Here is a 19,814-nt window from a genome sequence, read left to right on the forward strand (position 1 = left end):
AAAGTGCTCAGACCTGGGAACCTAGCTTTCAGTTATGACATATCGTGAGAAGGGGAGGGATACTTCTAAACTGTGACTTTAAGAAATTTTTCTGGATGCAAAAGAGAAATGAATTCCTTCTTAGCTAAGTTATCACAGGCTTTTCTACAAGGTGGGGAGAAAAAAGAAAAAAGATGCAACTAAGTAACTTTTATATAACACAGAATACAAACCTTATATGGTGACGGTTCAATTCTTTCTCCAAATAATACCTGACCTAGATTTTCAGATGGGCGTTTTCCTTCTGATGCTTGGCAAAAATCAAACCTGCGGGCAAGAATATTTAAGTTTTTAAGCATAAAAGGCAGCAATGAGATATCAAACCCCTAGCCAACCTAGAGGACAGATTAGGTACTGATCACTCTAAGTAGATGAATAAGAAATATATTCCTACTCCAAGTTCCATGTACCACATCTCCCCAAAACAAACAAAAAAAACACCTGAAAATTATGCCTTAGAATGCTTTGATTTTTAAATAATACTTTTATTAAGATGTAAGTTATAGAATTAAAAAAATTGACACATTATAATTTATTGTTGTTCATTTCAATAATAAAATTATTTACACCCTAGTCTTCAAGGGAATTTTGCGTAACTCACCTCCTTTTGTTATCTTTCTAATTCAAATATTTACTTAATGCCATTTCAAGAAGATGTGTCAACTACATGGGTTTCTGTCTCATCCCAATATACTGGCCAACATGAAAAGCAGGCTAGACAGACCCTCCGAGAACATGGAGCTGTGGAGAAGCCATAACCAGGCAGCTGTAAGCTTCTCTCTGTGCTATAATTTCCTTGTATTACTAACCAAGTTTTCATAAAGTTTTGTTTGAACGTTACAGCCTAATTTCAGCCTTGCTATAGAATATTAAAGGGCAGTTCTGTGCTCACCATGGTCACTATGGTTGAAACCGGCACAGTGATGGCTACAGACCAGTTAGATCCCTAAGAGGAAGATGAATCTTGGGTGATAAAAAACTGGGGCTGGGAAGTCCCCAAATGAAGATTCTCCATCTACTGGATATAAGAGATTCACTGAGTTTTCCCAAGAATAGCCACAAAGATTTAAGGAGAGAGATTTGTTGATTTAACAAAACAAAAACTAGAAAAAGTCTCCAAAGTTACATAAATTATGGTCCATTCATTCATGAAATTTGTATTCTCTTCTTACACGTTTAGGCACATGGATTCTTGTAGGATAGTCAAACTTTTTGTGTGTGTTTTCTACAGTAAACATATTTTCTTTCAAAACTCTTAGATACCAGAGAAATTTAGAAGCCAACTAAAATTTAGGAACATATTTTATACCCAATATGGAATATAGTGCTCAAATGAACAAAGGATATTTATGCAGCATTTTTATAATATCAAAAAATGGAAATAATGAAATGCTCATAAATAGAGAATTAGTGAAACAAATCATACACAGACTCTATATGATCTCTACAAAGGGATAATAAACAGCTACTAAAAAGACCGAGGTAGCTGTGTATTAATATAGAAAAGATGTCCAAATAGATTCAGTGAGAAAAACAAGGTGCAAATAAAATATATAAACCTGCTTTCATTTAAAACAAAAATGGGGCTTCCCCGGTGGCACAGCGGTTGAGAATCTGCCTGCCAACGCAGGGGACACGGGTTTGATCCCTGGTCCGGGAAGATCCCACATGTCGCAGAGCAACTAAGCTCATGAGCCACAACTACTGAGCCCGCGTGCTGCAACTACTGAAGCCCGTGCGCCTAGAGCCCATGCTCCACAATGAGAGAAGCCACTGAAATGAGAAGCCCGCGCACTGCAACGAAGAGTAGCCCCCGCTTGCTACAACTAGAGAAAGCCCACACACAGCAACGAAGACCCAATACAGCCAAAAATAAATAAATTTTTTAAAAAATGTATAAATGTGGTTGTGTATGTTAGAATAAGCAGAGAAAAAATGCAGGCGGCAGACAACAAAGCAGTTATTTCTGGGGATTGATTATGTGGGACATATGGATTTTGTTGAAAACTATGTGGGTTTTTTAATAATCAAAAAAATTAAAACAAAATGGCTATTTGTCCAGTCAGGTAAAAAAAGGAATTCATTGTTTTCGTTGGTGCTTCTGTTGCATTGCAAAGTGACATCAACAGATCACATTTCACATTTTAACCCTACCTTAGAAATAAACAATATCCCTTTTAAAAATGTTTTCAGGCCCTGTACATTTTTTAAATGCGTATGAATTTATCCATAACTGTGGAGAAAGTAAAAGTTCTAAATGTACAAAATTCTGATGAGTCATAAAATTTCATATAAAAACCAAGCTGAAAAACTTACGCTGTATATTCATAAGGAAGAACAGATTCCACTGAGTCAAGCCTGTTCACAAATAGTTCTATTTCAGCCTGAAAATGAAGAAACACAGAATTAGAATATAAACAACTAGAGACCAAAACTTAGGTCATGCCTAGCATTAAAAAGGAATTTGACTTTTGAAATGAGAAATTTTATGATATCCAACTCACTTTAAAGAATTACTTATAAATCCATTCACTGAGTAGATTTATATGCATTTAAATTACAATAAAATAATATTCAGTTGCAAATGTCTCCAATAGTTTCTAAATGCTTTAAGTTCTAAAAATTTCTAAAAAATTAAATAAGTATTTAAATTAAATAAGGTATCACTCACTACATCAATATAGATTGCTTTTAAAAATCTGGTTTTCAAATTCAGTATTTCATTCTGCAGCACAAAGATAATTTTTATTTTTAAACAGTTTTAAAAAAACATTCTCGGGGCTTCCCTGGTGGCGCAGTGGTTAAGAATCCGCCTGCCAATGCAGGGGACACGGGTTCGAGCCCTGGTCCAAGAAGATCCCACACGCCGTGGAGCAACTAAGACTGTGCGCCACAACTACTGAGCCTGCGCTCTAGAGCCCGCAAGCCACAACTACTGAAGCGCGAGTGCCTAGAGCCCGTGCTCCGCAGCAAGAGAAGTCACCACAATGAGAAGCCTGCACACGGCAACAAAGAGTAGCCCCTGCTCGCCACAAGTAGAGAAAGCCCGTGCGCAGCAACGAAGACCCAATGCAGCCAAAAATAAATAAATAAATTAAAAAAAAAACACAAAACATTCTCACAGCATTCAAGGAATGCTGTCAAGAAGAAGAAAAAGAGAAATGGATGCATCCAAGAAATATTCTGAAAATAAATTTGATAGGACTGATTGGTTTTATGTGAGAGTAAAGATAACACACGCCCTAAGTTTAAAGACGAGAGATGCTTTAATTTTCTGATTTTGACAAGTAACAAAAGGGACATTGGAAGAGGATTAGGTTTGAGGGGAGAGATCGTGAGTTTGTCTTTAGACATGTTTTGTTTAAAGTGCCTTTGAGATACCTAAGTGTAGAAGGATAAACAGTCATGGCATTCAGAAAAAAAAATCTGGAGATATGAATTTGAGACACATCTGCGATTAAATTCAATATGAGACCACTAAACTCTGGCTAAAAGTTTTCAAAAGCTATATCACCTGTGGCTCTTTGAAATGTGAAGTGGTTACAGCCTTTTGGAAAGCAAAATACATGCATTCTTCCACCCAGCAATCCTACTTATGAGAACTTAACTCCTAGTGAATAAAATCATGTGTGCACAAGAGATCATGTATAAGAATGTATACTGCAGACTTGTTCATTAAAAGACTAGAAACATATTGTAGTATGCCTGTTGATAGTAAATTAGCTATTAAACACCCTGGGACCATTAAAAAAAAAAGAAATGTTGCCAGGTAGGTAAGAAATTTCTAGATCAATTGTACTAGAAACACAATCTCATGCTCTTAAGCAGACAGGAGACAGACAATGACAACACGGTTTAATTCTGGAGGACTGCTTTGATCAATTTGAGAATGCTTAACTACAAAGGTAGTAACAGAGAAGAAATTCATAAAGACCAAATCAAATTCAACAACAGAGGAGAGGGAGAAAAGCTGTATCAACTTCCTAGGAAACATGGGTTAACTCAAAGCCACACCTTCCTACTGAAGCTCCCAGGATTTCTTCAACGTATATTTGAAGTTCCAAAGGAAGTTGTACCCAGGTACCCACTCTCCCAATAGGGGCTCATTGCTACTCAATACAGAATTCTTCAGATGAAAATGTCAGTAAGTAATCTGTGCCCTGAAGTACTTTTGGTACTAACCAAAAACAATTAAATAGGAGCTGTTTACCTGTATTTTATAGGGTTAGATCACTATGGCTGCCTCTGGACTCTGATCTGAGGCTACCTGGAGAACATAAAGCCACATTTGCCATTTTGATCTCATTTACTAGTGCTGTCAGCAGTCCTCTATACCTGTTAATACCCCAAAAGTGAGACAAAATGTTCAATGTACAAAAACTAATAATACACTGTCATTTGAAAAACAGCAAAACACAGTGGGCAAAAGAAGACCTCTGGGGCCAGTTTGCCTGGGTTCAAATCCCAGCTCTACCACTTATACTTGGTCAAATTATTTAGCATCTCAGTATCCTCATGGGTGCTTCAGTTTCTTTATCTGCAAAATGGGGATAACAGTAACTACCTCACAGAGGTATGAGGATTAAATGAGTTAACATTTATAAAGTATGTCAAACAATGCCGAATACATGAAGTGCTATGTATTTGTTAAATAAAGGAAACCAAATAAATTTAATGATATTCAGAATAGGGAATGCCTAAACTACACTGCTCATCCACTAAAATGCCCATCCAATATTCATGATATACAATGGAAGGCATTAGCCTTTGTACACGGTACTGAAAACACACATAAAACCCCTAAAACCGTACTGAAATAAAATGACAACTCAACTCAATGGTAACACTGTCTCAAACACAAAAAAAAGTTTAACTGTGTCTCCTTGTACAAAATATTGAAGACTATATCACTGGTCTTTCTGACTAAGAAGATAATGGGACATGGTATTTAAGCTTACAGAATGCTTGAGTAATTATCACAAACTTATATAACTGTTGTGAAGGCAAAATTCCCCGTTGATAGCTTACTCTGCCAAAATAATTTTCACTAATTACAAGGGGTCAACACTGCTATGAAGATATACCAGAATCCAAGCGCTCTATTTAATGTATCTTTTTTTTTTTTTTTTTTTTTGCGGTACGTGGGCCTCTCACCATTGTGGCCTCTCCCGTTGCGGAGCACAGGGTCCGGATGCGCGGGCTCAGCGGCCATGGCTCACAGGCCCAGCCGCTCCGCGGCATGTGGGATCCTCCTGGACCAGGGCACGAACCCGTGTCCCCTGCATCGGCAGGCAGACTCTCAACCACTGCGCCACCATGGAAGCCCTATTTAATGTATCTTAATGAAGACTGAAAGTTCCTAAAAAGCTAATCCAGTTCACATCTTTAGATTTCTTTCTAGGGAGGAATGCACCTATTATACTCTACACAACTTTCTATGTTTTGAGTGTCAAAATCCACAGATCCACATTTTCATCACATAAGCCAACTCCCTTGTGCCACAATTAAGCATATTCCTTACTCTCAGTACAAAGAGATTAAGAACACAGACTCTGAAGCTAGGCTGCCTGGGTTTAAATCCTGGCTCTGACATTTACTAGCTGTGTGATCTTGGGGAAGTTTCTTCACTTCCCTGTGCCTTGGTTTTCTCATTTGTAGAATGGAGGTAATAATAATTCCTGTTGCAACTGGTTTTTGAGAAGAGTCGAGAACAATGCCTGTCACAAAGTACTGTGTAAGTATTTACTATTGTGCAGCAATGTCCAGTAGAACTTCAAACAATGAAAATACTCTATCTGCTCTGTCAAATACAGTAGCCACTAGCCACACGGGGCCATTAGTCACTAGAAACGTGGTCAGTGTGGCTGAAGATCTGAATTTAAATTTTTATTTAATTTTACATTTAAAAAGTCACAGGAGGACTTCCCTGGTAGCGCAGTGGTTAAGAATCCGCCTGCCAATGCAGGGGACATGGGTTCGAGCCCTGCTCCGGGAAGATCCCACTTGCCATGGAGCAACTAAGCCCGTGTGCCAAAACTACTGAGCAGCCCACGAACCACAACTACTGAAGCCTGCAAGCCTAGAGCCTGTGGTCCGCAACAAGGGAAGCCACCGCAGTGAGAAGCCCACACACCACAAGGAAGAGTAGTCCCTGCTCACCACAACCAGAGAAAGCCCACACGCAGCAACGAAGACCCAATGCAGCCAAAAATAAATAAATAAAATAAATAAATTTATTTTAAAAAAATAGTCACAGGCGTCTAATGGCTTCTATATGGGACAGCACAGTAATGGAAAAGAATAAAATGCTGCTTAGTACCCTTTATAAACCCTCTTCATATACTTAATATTTTACTCTAGTCATTGCAATCTTCCCTTTACTTGGAAAAATAACTCGAATGTTAGTCTATCCCAGAGGTTGGCAAATTTTTTTCTTAAAGGGCCAGAGAGTAAATATTTTAGGCTTTGCTGGACAAGCAGTCTCTGCCGTTGTAGAACAAAAGCAGCCACAAACATTACATAAGTGAATGAGCCCAGCTGTAGCCCAATAAAACTATTTATGGGGATTGAAATTTGATTTTCATGTAATTTTCACTCATCCCTAAATATTCTTCTTCTTCTAATTTTTTTCTAATCACTTAAAAATGTAAACACAGTTCTTAGATTGAGGACCCTACAAAACAGACAGCAAGCTTGACTGGACTCCTAGTTCATCCTTGACCTCTGTTTACTAGGTATTTTTCAATGTTCTTTAAATTCATATCTTTGGAAACCCAAAACAGGGCAAAAGGTTCAGAGACTTGATGCCATTTAAAAAAAATTTTTAGGACACTGTTGAGGAGCATATAAATTTAGGGTAAAAGTTTCTTCCATTTCTACCCAATGGATGAGGCAAGAATTTTTGCTTAGCCTATGATGTTCTCTCTGAAGTTTCATGGTACATCTCTTAGCTATAGGATTGTAAGATTGAAGGAAAACCGTATTCTCATTTTCTGACTTCTCTCATCTCTCCTTTGAGTCTTAATCTTTCAAAACGGAAAGGTCTTAATCTTTTGAATCATCTATCTCCTTGATCATGCCAGCTGCTTTTCTCGGGACCTTGCCCTACTCTCACATCTTTCTTAAAAGGTATAGCACTGAGAATTACAGGCAGAATTCAAGGTATAGACATCAAAGCTTCATATATGTATAGAATGACATTGTTACTTTTCATTAGCCTTTTTGGCCAAAAGCATAAATTCTTCAATGACACTCTTCATCTCTTTCCAATGTTCTGTAACTGATAGTTTAAAGTTCATCACCTCAAATATATAATTGTTAACTTTTTCTTCAAATATACTTTAACTTGTCCATGACCAAATTAATTTACTACCTTTTGTTCTCTCATATAACTTTAAGAGAGCTTCTGGAAGTATATTCCCAGTGGCTTTATATTATGTTGATACAAGAGTTTAATACTACTAGCTAATTAAAACATTTCACATTCATTCTTTTTGCTAAATTTAAGATCCAAATTAGCCTCAGGGACTTCTGGAAGTCTGTCTCCATTTTTACTATTCCCCATGGTTTATTCCCTACCTCCGCTCGCCCTTAAGCTAACCCACACCACTTGAAATTCCAATTTAACCTTTTTAAAAAACAATCTTGTCAAAACTTTAGACATCAAATTCACTGGCTCCCTCTAAGTCTACTTTAAGTCTCTGAAGCAAACTCTAGAAGCCAGGAAAATTTCTCTTTTAGACACCATGCTAGTCTTCTGATTATATAATTTAGTATCATTTAAACTGATTATTACCACACTTATTCCATTTCAGTCTATAGCCCAAAGACCCACACACCCTCCCTCCCTATTTTCTTATTTGTACATTATTAGTTTTTATCCTTCTCACACTTGGCATTTTGTCTACTATCAACTCCCCATTAAATTTACCGTATCTATCAACTTTTCCTGATCTGGTGAAGTAGCTTCAAATTCTACTCCTAGTAACAAAAATGTTAACGTCACTGAAGAAGCATGTTTCAGCCTTCCTGTGTGATTTCTAAGGATGTCTACAATTATCAAGGTCTGTCCACAAAATTTTCCAAAATATTGACAGCAAAATTCAAAAACAATTCTTCTCACATTATCTTTGACCTAAAAACAAAACTAATTTTAACACACACAGCATATAAACAGAGAACACAACTTCAGTTTGGAGGGAGAACAGAGTCAGACTGCTGGGTTCATTTCAAATCCTAGGTCTATTGCTAATAAATATGTGCTTATGGGCAAGTAATTTTGAATGTGAGGAATAAATGACGTAATAATAAAACAGAAACGATATAGAAGCTGGTTTATAGTTGGCACACAATAACTATAAGTTAAATGTTTAACTATAAGCTAGATAAAGATAGCTATTATTACCTATTATTTTAGAGAAGCTGGATCTTCCTCAATCCAAATATGTATTAGTATAAGGATAACCTTGAGGGTTTCTGTGAGAGGTCCTCCTTCCTCCCTCCCATTAAAGGACACTAAGGACAGTGGCTTCTGATCTACTGTTTATGCCTCTTCCCTATCAGTCTAGGGAAAGGGAAGATAATAATTATCAAGCACAATTCTCATAGTAACCTTATGAGCTAGGGATTACTTGCTCTACTTTAAGACAAATAAGTTCAAAAACTGGACTGCTGGCTCAAAAAAGTGAGTAAACTCAACTGCTGCTACCACTTTTAATTTTTGCTGCTCTCAGTCCTCCACTTTTCTTCCTTCCAGTCTCTTCTGACACTTTTCCACACTTACTTTTACAGGAAAGTTGGTCCATCATAGATATCACCACTAAATTGTGGACCTTTTTCCGTCGCTTGGTGAACTAATCAAAACACACCTTGGATATTCAGTTCATTTTGGCTATTTCTGTAGCACTTTCATTCATTCTTCCTTTTTTAAACTGTGCGAATTTGAAAATTTAATATTTATCTCATTTAAAACATGCTAAGAATTGTAAATTTAAACTGATAAATTTAACACAGAATAGAACAATTTACAATGTATTTGTAAATATGCTACATTTACAACACTCTTTTAAATATTGACCCTTATAGTGAAAGAGGAAAATTTCAAAAATATTATAAGTATTATAAAAATAATATTACGAGATCCTCGTAATATGACAGTAGGACAAATGTTAAAAACAAGAAAGAAGAAAGGAAATGAGACTGCTAGTGAGTTTATGTGGTTTCATGAAGGGCAAAAGTATGTTACAAACATGACATTCGTCCCTAAAAAATATAAATATACACACAGATAAAACAAATAGAAGAAAACATAAACAACTGTTGGCTCTAAGGGTCTAGGTGGATATACAGTGATCATTATACTATTCTTTCAACTTTTTTGAATTTTGAAAATTGTCACAATTAAAAGTTGGAAAAAGAAAAGGCTTTAAAGATGAGAGTAGACTTTAGTCATATTATGAAGTGACAGAAGCCAAATCAAAGCAATAAGAAATAAAGACTAAAGAGTAAAGTTTAGTGTGGGAGATGTTAGAAGCAGGAAAGATGACTTCAAAAGAAGTAATAAATAGGGGGAAATAGAATTTGCAATATATGTGAAAACCCAGGAAGATTCACAACAAAAAACCCTGAAAAACCATGGGAAATTCATTCAATCAACACATTTATTCAAAGCCCATAATGTCCTGTACTAGAAACCGTGAATGCCATAATAATATAAAACCCATGAATGGCTGCCTTTCAAAGAATTTATAATCCAGATGCGGAGATAGGGCACACATTCAAGGAAGTAAAAGGGAAAAGTGGCAAAGCTATTTATGTGTTCCTAGGGTAGCTAGTGGGATTTAGTTTTCTTATTAAAATAGCAATCGCTGTAAGAGAGCAATATTTGATTAACTTTAAGGTCATTTTCCATTCTAAACATCTTCTTTATTCCCCATCCAAGAGTTAATTACGTGCATCTCCTTCTGGAGATAGCCAACTCCAAGATATCACTTACATGACTCAAAAGAGCCTTAAAGGTTACTTTCTTCACATTCCCACTTTCAACTGTCCCAAAATGAGTTATTACAAGCATGAAAAGTTGTGACATTAACCATTTTAAGAAAGGTACAGATTAATCCTAAAGCAAGACTGTAAATTCTAAAGCAAGACATAGACGAAACAAGAATGATTACAATACCACTCTAAGAAACCTTTTACGGAAATGCTTTTAATTAATTTAGAGTTCTATCCTCTCCCTTCTAAATCCTTCTCCTCCCAAATGTACAATTTTATTTCTAGTCCCCAACTGCCCACTCTACTTCTGATCCCAACTTTGGTCACAACTACACGCTATTTTATTACTTCAAAGCATGCCATGCTATAGTACTGCATTTCCCCCCATTTCCTTGTTCCTTTGTTTTGATTCTGCTTTTACAACTGCCATCATGTATGTCCCAACCGACACGTACAACTGTTTTTCAAGGTAGAAAGAAATCTCAGTGAAGAAATGTGACTTTGTACAAGGATCAAAGCAAGTGACTAGTCACAAAAGTGTCTGAGATACCAAGGTACAGCCATAGAAAAGGAAAACTATGGAAGCTTCCATTACTTTAATATTGGAGAAGTCCACAGTGGGAAAAAGTCCAAAGAAGGAAAACCTTAGCTCAGATATAATTTTAAAATCCCAATAGAAATGCTGGAACTCACAAATGGATGTTCATGAGCTTCGAGTTACCTGACCAACAATGCCCAGAAGCTGATCTCCTAGATATTAAGGTTCTTCCTCCACCTCCCATCAAAAAATAAAATTTCAACTTTAAACTGTATCAAAGAAAGGAATAAACATAAAATGTGACTGGTTAAAAACTGATGACATAGGTAAAGAGCTTTTTGTTGTAACTGCAATAACTGTGCAAGTCCAGGATTACAAGCAGCCCAGGATCTGCAGGACAGGGCAGGAGAAGAGGTACGGCGCTCAGCCTAGAAGATCCAGGAGTACCCCAATGTGGTGAAGAGCCTAGACTTCGGACTCAGACACTCCTGGAGTTGCATCTTAGCTTCGCTACTTATGAGGTATGTTTGCTTGAGAGGGTACTGCATCCTACCCAGCTTCAGTTTCCCCATCTAAAAACCACAGGATTGTTGGAGGATTAACTAAGATTAATATATAACTGGCACACATAAAGTACACAAATTGTAGTTTCTATCACTGTTATTAGCAAAGGGCACTAAATAGGTATGAAAGGTGAGAGTAAGAAGAACAAAGAAAAATATATTTCACAAATTTCTTACAAAGCCTTTCATCAACACTTAGTTAATTTTCATGGCAATAGCCAATGGCTTTGTAGAGTGCGTGTATTTAGGTAGCTACAATTAACTACAGTACAACATTTACTACGAGGACACTGCAATAGAAAACTGCAAGGAAGAATAGAAGTAGGGGTTTGGGGAACTGGGCTCTAAGGCTGACTGAGCTCAGACCAGTTTCTAGAACTTAGGTGTGTCTGCATGTGGAGCACCTGTCTGTGGTTTTGTTTCAGATGTTCAAGAACACACCTCTTGAAAAGGGCTTCCCTTTGTAGAGAGCAGTAGGACAGTATTTTATCTGTATCAACAACGCTTGCTTTCCTAATCCTAGCTCTCACATCCACTATAATGAACGATCACAGTTTTAAAATAGTTTTATTCGAAAATTTAATTTCTGAATGCAAACCTTCTAACTCAGTTCCATGTACTTTTTCACAGGAACAAAGAACAATCGTTGGAACGTGAATTTATCCAAAGTCATTCTTTCCAATGCCAGATTTCATACCTGAAACAATATCAGTAACCCTCACACACTGATTACTTTCCAGTAGCTAAGAATCAATGCTCTTCTTCCAGAAAAAAACTATGGGGCTTCCCTGGTGGCGCAGTGGTTGAGAGTCCGCCTGGCCACAACAGTGAGAGGCCCGCTTACCGCAAAAAACAAACAAACAAACAAAAAACTATGAAAACATGAAACTAAATATCAATAAATATATACCAATTATATTGTTAGGTACACATGTAAATTATATTTTTTCTTTAAATATTTCAAAATCTTCAAAATCTCTATGGTCAAGTTAAAACAGGTAAATAATACATTCATTCTTGTGTTTGTTCAGAGCAACATTTAGAACCGTTTTCTTAAATTTGACTAATTCCATATTTATAGGCAACTGCTCCCAAAATAATAGACACAGAATTTGTTAAAAGCTTCTAAAAGTAACTACTGATGAAGGAAATTTAAAAGTGTGATTCTGATTTTCTTTTTTATAAAAAAGTTGTTAAACTAATCCATTTAAACTTTTTTTTTTTTAAACACCAGGGGGGTATATTTGGTCATTTTCCTTACTGGACAGGAAAGAAAATCTTACTCTTTCATCTAAGAACATGATCTGTCCATGCACACACATCATCAAACAGTAAAAAAGTGGCAAATGTTTTCTATAGTTAGTTGTTCATGTTGACAAGCCATTACATAATTGCTTGAAAGTTAAAAGCAGCAAGGGTGAACTGCTCACTAATCTTCAGTTTTCAGCCATTAGAATGCCACTTAGCACACTTAAGACTCAATCTAAAGGTAACTTCACATTTAGCTATTCACTTCTGACCAAGGCTTACTCTACTTACTGCAGTCAACATATTATCCCCTGAGCTTAAGAAACGAAAATGCTAGCAGAAAGGAATACCATGGTTCAATTCTTTAATACTGTGGTTTGAAAAACTAACAAAATAAGACAAATAAGAGAATTGAAAGACAGAGAAACCTCAAAAGCAATGCAGCATTAAAAAATGTTTAGGTACCATCACATAGCTATTAACTTGATAAATAAAAACTATAAAATACTGTGAAGACACATGGAATCATTCAGCTAATGGCATTGTAAATCAAACCTACCTTTCTTCAAAGAAACCTGGTGGTATTAAATAGAGCTATAAAATTGCTTCTTGCCTTTGACCTAGTAATTTGTGAATATGCAATGAATTCCTGCTAAATACATTCTAGCAAAGTTATTTACAATATAGAAAAATCGGGACCAATCTAGATGCCCTACAAGCAAGAAACAGCTCAGCAAACCATAGTATTGTAATACTACAATGAAATACTGTATAGCCGATGAAAATGTGCACTATGTTGATATTCAAATGTACCTGTAATGACAGCAAGCTAAAGAAAAAAAGGCACAGAACACAGTCACACTGTTTATTAAGGCTAATGAAGATCATAAATCAGAAGTTAAAGGAATATGAATATGACTGTATGTTCACTGGACTACTGTTTCTATGCCAGTAAATTGAACATAAAATAATTTTGAGAGGAGAAAATGACCAAATCCTCAGGGTTCTTTTGATTGTCTCTCAATATACATGGTGAGCTAAATACAGGACATGGACTTCACAGGATATGTAAAGACTATACTCCATAAATTACACTTATGCTGAAAATAAACTTGGTTCATCTTTACACTTATGAATATTGTATAATATTGCAACAATAAATATTGTACTTTCCCTCCAGGAAGGGCAAAATATCTTTCAAGGGGAATATATAGTAAGCAAATATGATTATCTCTATCTTACAGATGGAAAAACTGATAGAAATAGTATCAATGACCTACCCAATTCATCCAACTCCTGATTCCCTAACCTAAAAGCATCTCTGGAAATAATTATTCCCATTTCACAACTCCCACTTCCAATTTTTAAAATAAGTCCTTTCAACTTTTCTGACAGTGTAGACAAGACTGTCTTCCTTAACAAATATGGAATGGATGAGAAAAAAAATATTAATACCCTGATTGAAGTAATGAAAATTTAAACTGTTTACTGTTTTTCTCCTTTGAGAAGCAAAGAGAAGAAATATTAAAGTGTACTTCAAATTCCCTACACCAGTTAGTCAAATTCTAGGGGAAAACTGCTAAAAGTGCCTCTTTCTACTGGTCTAAGATCTGTTTCCACTGACCAAGATGTGAAAGCAGCTGGCAACAAAGATGAAATCCAAACACTTCAGAAAAATGATCTGTCTTGCCTGTTTCATCCCTATACTTGTAAAAACTAAAAATCCAAAAGGACTCCCTGAAATTAATCAAAAGTTAACTAAAAGGAACTACCTAAAGAAGGACCTGTTGAGGAAACACAATTATCTAACTAGCACACCACCTGTAAATTTCACTCATACTCATGTCTGAAGTCCATCTCAAATGTCACTTCCTCTCTGTAGCTTTCCCTGAAGACTCCAATCCGCAGATGTTTCCTCATTTGTGTTTTAGTGCACTTTGGACAGCCATCTATTATAACATATCAGATTTTGATAATCTGTCATAAGCTTATGATCTTTGAGGTTCCTAGGAAACAGGAATATCTTTTTTGTGTCTAAGGCACTAGTTAGACAATATACGATTGCTGTTAAATTTAAATTTAAAGACCAAATACTAAGCTTTAAAGGCTGATTACTAAAATATTTAATGGAAAAACCTGTGTGCTTGTGAGACTAGCTCTCTCTTCCACTTGGAAGCACTATTTTCTTTCAGTCAGAACTCTCAAAGAGCGAAAATTTCTTGCACTGCAAGGTATGAGTTACAGTATTCAAGCACTAACTGTTGATGTGAGTACACCTGAAAGATCCTTAGACATTTTTAGAAATCCAAGTTTTTAAACAGAAACTGTAAAATGCCATGAAAAGTTTAATAGCTTCTTTAGTGCCCTAAAATAAGCTCAAAATTCACAACTATTGTAAAGCTAGCAGTAATAAAATAAACACCAGCTTAAAAAAACCAAGCTTAGTAAATAAACCTACTTATAGATTGTAAAAGTTTGCTGAACGATTATCCTAACTGTTAAAAGTATTAACGGCTTCAAAGAGTTTCTTGCACCCCAAAGGGTAAGTTTTAGCAACCTAAAATAACTGTGTATGTATACTTTCCTGCCCTCTACCTAATAACCTAAAAGCAGGTTACTCTACCTACGTCTCTTTTACTAGTGGTTAAACTGAAAACCTTGAGTTTAAGGTGGTAAGAGATCAAAGTTTTCAAGATCTGCCCTAGGAAGAAAACGCCGGTTTCTCCTGTTGTCTGCTCCTTTTAAGTGTTTAAAACAATCTCGGAGAAACTAGTGGGATCTTACATATTTTTTGCATATTAAATTTCTTTTTTTACACTTAAATGGTAGACATTAACTGTCTCAACCATCACAGCAACTCCTTATTAATGCAGTTTACGCGGTTCTGGGTGTTAAATCCCACAAACAAGGAAGCGACTGCTAACCGTGAGGTAAAAACACCTAAGTCCTAGAAAGAACAAGTCCTCATAACCAATCAGGGTTCTAGAAAAGTAGAAAACGGGAAGCAATGAAATTACAAGTTACTGGAAGACCTGGCCGTCCCCTTCCGTGGAGGCGGGACACGGGGCTGTGAGCGGACACTCGCCCGTGGAACGCTCGCTGACCTGCACGCCTCCAACGCCAAGCGAGCGCCATACACACACAGTCCCTGTTCCGGGAAAACTGAACCCACCTGCTCGTGCTACCTGGCCCGCCGAATTCGCCAGAATCTACGCCGGTACGGAGGCCGTTCCAGAGCCTGCGCCCCACAGCGCGGCCAACCCCACGCGTTTCTGGGGACACCCGACCGCACCCACTGCTACGCCCCCTTCCCCTGAGACGCCGGCTGCCCCCTCCGGCAGAGGGAGGCTTCCTCCTCCGACTGTGCACTGGGGGGTCCGCCAGGCCGCACCCACCTTGCACTCGTCGCTCTTTTTTTCTTCCTCGCAGAAGTTGACTGGCGCCAGGCCGGGCAAGTAGAAGGCTGCGCTCCGACGCGGGCCCGGGGCCGCCCCCAGCAGGAGCAGCGACAGCAGCAACTGCCACCGAGGTGGAGACGACGCCGGCAGCCTCGCGCTCATAACGGCTGTTTCGGGGGAACGGCAGCAGAGCCGCGGGGTGTGAAGAGGGAAGGAGGGACGGGAAGGCTCGGCGACGACTACCAGTCCGCCGGAGCTGAGGCAGGCCGGCCCCGCCACGGATAGTTCCGGTTGCTGTAGGAGACACCGCGGGTTCCGCAACAGACTCCGAAGCGGACCTCGACGGAGCATGCGCAGCGCCGCCTGCACATGCTCAGTGAGAGCGGCTGCAAGCGCCCTGAGGAGTTTCCGGGAGGGAGAGTGGAGGAAATCCACTTGCCAGGTTTTCAGCGGGTCGGCTGGGGTGTTTGCCGCGGGAGAGGGTCCAGCCCTCCCGTTCCTGTTCCAAATTCCGATCTAGAGCCCCCTTGGAGCGTCGTGGAGCGTCTCACTTGCCCAGCGCCCCGTGCTTGCTGCCTTGCCCCGGTTTTCCCCGGTTTCCTCACTACAGTGCCCAAGGCACACCAGCCCCTATTACAGAGGTGGTGCTCCAAAAAGTACTTGCTAATGAAGGCTGAGTTGGTGGAGGGAAGAAGTTTGGGAGACGGTTGAGTGCAGGATAAGGAAACCAATGGGGAGGAACTAGCCACAAATCTTCAAATAGACAGCTACTCAGAGGTGTGTGCACGGACAGGTTCCCAGCATTGGATGCGGTGGCTCATTCTTGCGTGGGACAGTGATTGTTTGCATAGACTAAACAAGATCTCTTTAAAGAGGTGAGTGGAAATGAGGTGAGGGGAAAAATGGGAGTAGACAAATAGGAGAAGGGAGTATTGACATTTCTTTGCAAAGGAAGACAGGAGCACACCTGAGAGCCCAGTGAGAAATGTAGTTCCAGCAAAATAGAAATCTGGTATGATCATCCCTGGGCAAGTTTCTGTCACTTTTCCTATTGAAGTGATGCGATGTCCGTTTGTATATGCACAGACGTACTTGTGTGTGTTTGTGTGGTGCGTTTTGAGTATTTTTCAAGGAGAAACTTGCTTTTCGTGACAAAGGAAAACACACAACATAAAAGATGTGAGTTAAATTTTATTCAGGGACTTTACTGAGGACCATAGCACAGGAGACCACCTCTCAGATAGCTCTGAGGAACTGTTCTGAAGAGGTAAGGGAGGAGCCAGGATATATAGGAGTTTTTTGGCTGGAAAAAAACAGGTAGGCCAACATCAAAAGGTTACTGCTAAACACAGAGAACAGACATCTCAAGTTAAAGGTTTTAGTGCTTTTGTATGTATGAGAAGATGCAAGAATCTGAGTTCACTGAAATTATTCCTTAGATATGCATCTTTATCCAGGGCCACTATATAAAGCACAGAACATTCCTGTTTTTTCCTCCATCCTGAATTCCCCTCAGGGTGCACTGTTGATGCACGACTGCAGTAGCGAATAGCTTGATCCTTGTAGAACTGGACTGGTGGGCAACAGTCTTTATAAAGTCAATTCCTCTGAGCTTTAGAGTTCAATCGAATCTGCAGAGAGGACACCAACTTAGAGTACATAAGCAAGGAATCATAACCCAGAACTACCTCCCGCTCAGAATTCAAGAATTGGCAAGTCAGGACTTCCTTGGTGGTGCAGTAGTTAAGAATCCGCTTGCCAGTGCAGGGGACACGGGGGTCGATCCCCGTTCCGGGAAGATCCCACATGCCGCAGAGCAACTAAGCCGGAGCACCACAACTACTGAGCCTGTGCTCTAGAGACCACGAGCCACAACTACTGAAGCCCGCTAGCCTAGAGCCTGTGCTCGGCCACAAGAGAAGCCACCACAATGAGAAGCCTGCGCGTTGCAACGAAGACTAGCCCCCGCTCGCCACAACTAGAGAAAGCCCGCGTGCAGCAACGAAGACCCAATGCAGCCAAGAATAAATAAATTTAATAAATAAATAAAACTAAACTTTCATAAAGTTATTTTAAAAAAAAGAATTGACAAGTTTGCTAAGTGGACAATTCAGAAAAATGTGGAGACCCGTGCAATCCTATCTAAATTCTTGTGGGGATGTGCACATTTTTACCCCTGGAAAGTTTATAACATTTATTAAGTTTTCAAAGGAATCTATGACCCTGCAAAAAAAAGGCTAAGACCCACTGTTCTATACTGTGGCGTAACCAGAACAATGAAGGAATTCCTCCTTGCAAAGGTAGTTTGCACTATGAACTCCAGCTTTGGAACACTACTATCTAGTTATGTGGATCTTGAGCAAGTTAATACACCAAGTCCCAGATAATAGGGGAGAACTGGGAAGTAGAGAGAAAAGGATGTCCATCTTCTTTAGTTTGTTGTGAAGTTTAAGGGTGTGTGTGTGGGGGGGATGTACATTAAGTGCTGGGCAGAGGAAAGGCAGCCATTTTTATAACCCAAACGGGGGTGAGGGTGGGTAGGCAGGTGAGGGGGGCCTGAGCAGTGGGATCGTGTCTAGGTCACTTCTCCCTCGAGCAAATCAACTAGCATATTTGTTGAACTTACTTGGGCCAGGGAAAAGAATTTATAATATGCCTATACTCGAAGTCATAGAGATTTCCAACATAATAAGAGGAAGCAATGGTCTCTCCATTTAGAAAGGAAAGGGGCAAGACAACATTTTTTGTTCGCTATCTTCTAGTTACCTGGTGCCACTAAATACTTATCTTCACTATCTCACCGCTCCCATCCCAACCTTTTCCTCCTCCAGTGTTCCACAAAGCAGAAAATGGGCACCGCTGCCCACCTGCTTCTCAGGCCAAAAACCTGGGAGGTAACCTAAATTTCTCTTTCCCTCACTCCCCACATACAGTCCTTCAACAAGTTGTGCTCGCTGGGCCGCTAAACTAGACTAAATCCTTTCAATACTTTCCATGTCCACAACTACCCCCTAGTCCAAGCCAAAATCTTAGTTCTCTTGCACTAGTACTTTCTGCTATAGCCTCTCAGGTTCCACTCTTGACAACAGCGATCTCATAAAATCTTTAAATCCCTCAATTCCACTCTTCTGCTTAACCCTGGCACCCCACAGTACTTATCACTACCTGGATTTAACGTGGTTATTTGTTTACTGTCTCACTCCCTGTTTACACGTAAACCCCCATGGGAGTAAGGACCTCGTCTCTACAACCCCAAGCCTAGAGCAGCGTCTAGCACATAAAGGAAGGGCAAGTAACCGCAAAGCACTACAAGACTGGTACTGGCCGGACCCCATAAATTCTAGATCTGAATTTAGAATCGCGGACTTCACCGCCGAAGTAAACCTGAGGTTTTCCACATACGTTTAACCGCCTCTATTCACAGAGGAAAGAAGGGGGACTGACTGCCTGCAGTCAAACGGCCACTCATTGAGACCAAGCCCGCTGCAGTGGGGATGTCTAAGGGCGGGTGGTCCCTAAGCTTCTTCCTTCCAAACCAAGCCGCCGCCCCTATCGGCCGAGCTCAGCATCAGCAAAAGCCCGGAGAAGTGGAGTCTTCCTCAATAAAAATGGTCACCGGACTCCAGCCGCAATCCGGTCCGCCCATTGCGCGAATCACGCGTGCGCACGGCCAACCAGCCGCACCTCGCCAGCTCCTACCCCGGCGACCTCTTCCCCGCTTCCGCCTCCAGAGTTCAGACACGTCATCCCGCAAGGCCGGGCCTAGTGGGAGGGGCCTCAGGGCGGGGCTCGGCCTCGGGGCGGAGCGAACTCTTTACTTCCGGATCCGGCCTGGCCCCGCGTTCGCTCGGTTACCTGGCGTCGCTGTCTGCCAGGTATCCCGGGACTGGCGTGGGAAAATCGCTGCGCTCCTCAGCCAGGCGGCAAAATGGAATCCCTTCCCTGTGGGCGCTTTTACCCTGGGTGCTGCCACGCAGAAAGGCTGAGTGGGGATTCTAGTTCCAAACTAGGAAGAAATGAAGTTTTGCTTCCATC

At 39.7% G+C, this 19,814-nt stretch overlaps 1 protein-coding gene across 1 annotated transcript in view; it reads right to left on the reverse strand.

The window, feature by feature from the left end:
* TM9SF2 (transmembrane 9 superfamily member 2) overlaps window positions 1-16,130 on the reverse strand; it is a gene marked incomplete at its 5' end in the record, with an annotated part of 56,069 nt that extends 39,939 nt beyond the window's left edge. The window contains 3 exons of the mRNA XM_082675811.1: window positions 213-306; window positions 2,356-2,423; window positions 15,777-16,130. Of these exons, the coding sequence (XP_082531937.1) occupies window positions 213-306; window positions 2,356-2,423; window positions 15,777-16,130 (516 nt within the window). The remainder of the gene's footprint in view (window positions 1-212; window positions 307-2,355; window positions 2,424-15,776) is intronic.
* Window positions 16,131-19,814: the final 3,684 nt, after the last annotated feature.

This window comes from Grampus griseus, assembly GCF_964374135.1.
Source record: "Grampus griseus genome assembly, chromosome: 18".
NCBI classification, from domain to species: domain Eukaryota; kingdom Metazoa; phylum Chordata; class Mammalia; order Artiodactyla; family Delphinidae; genus Grampus; species Grampus griseus.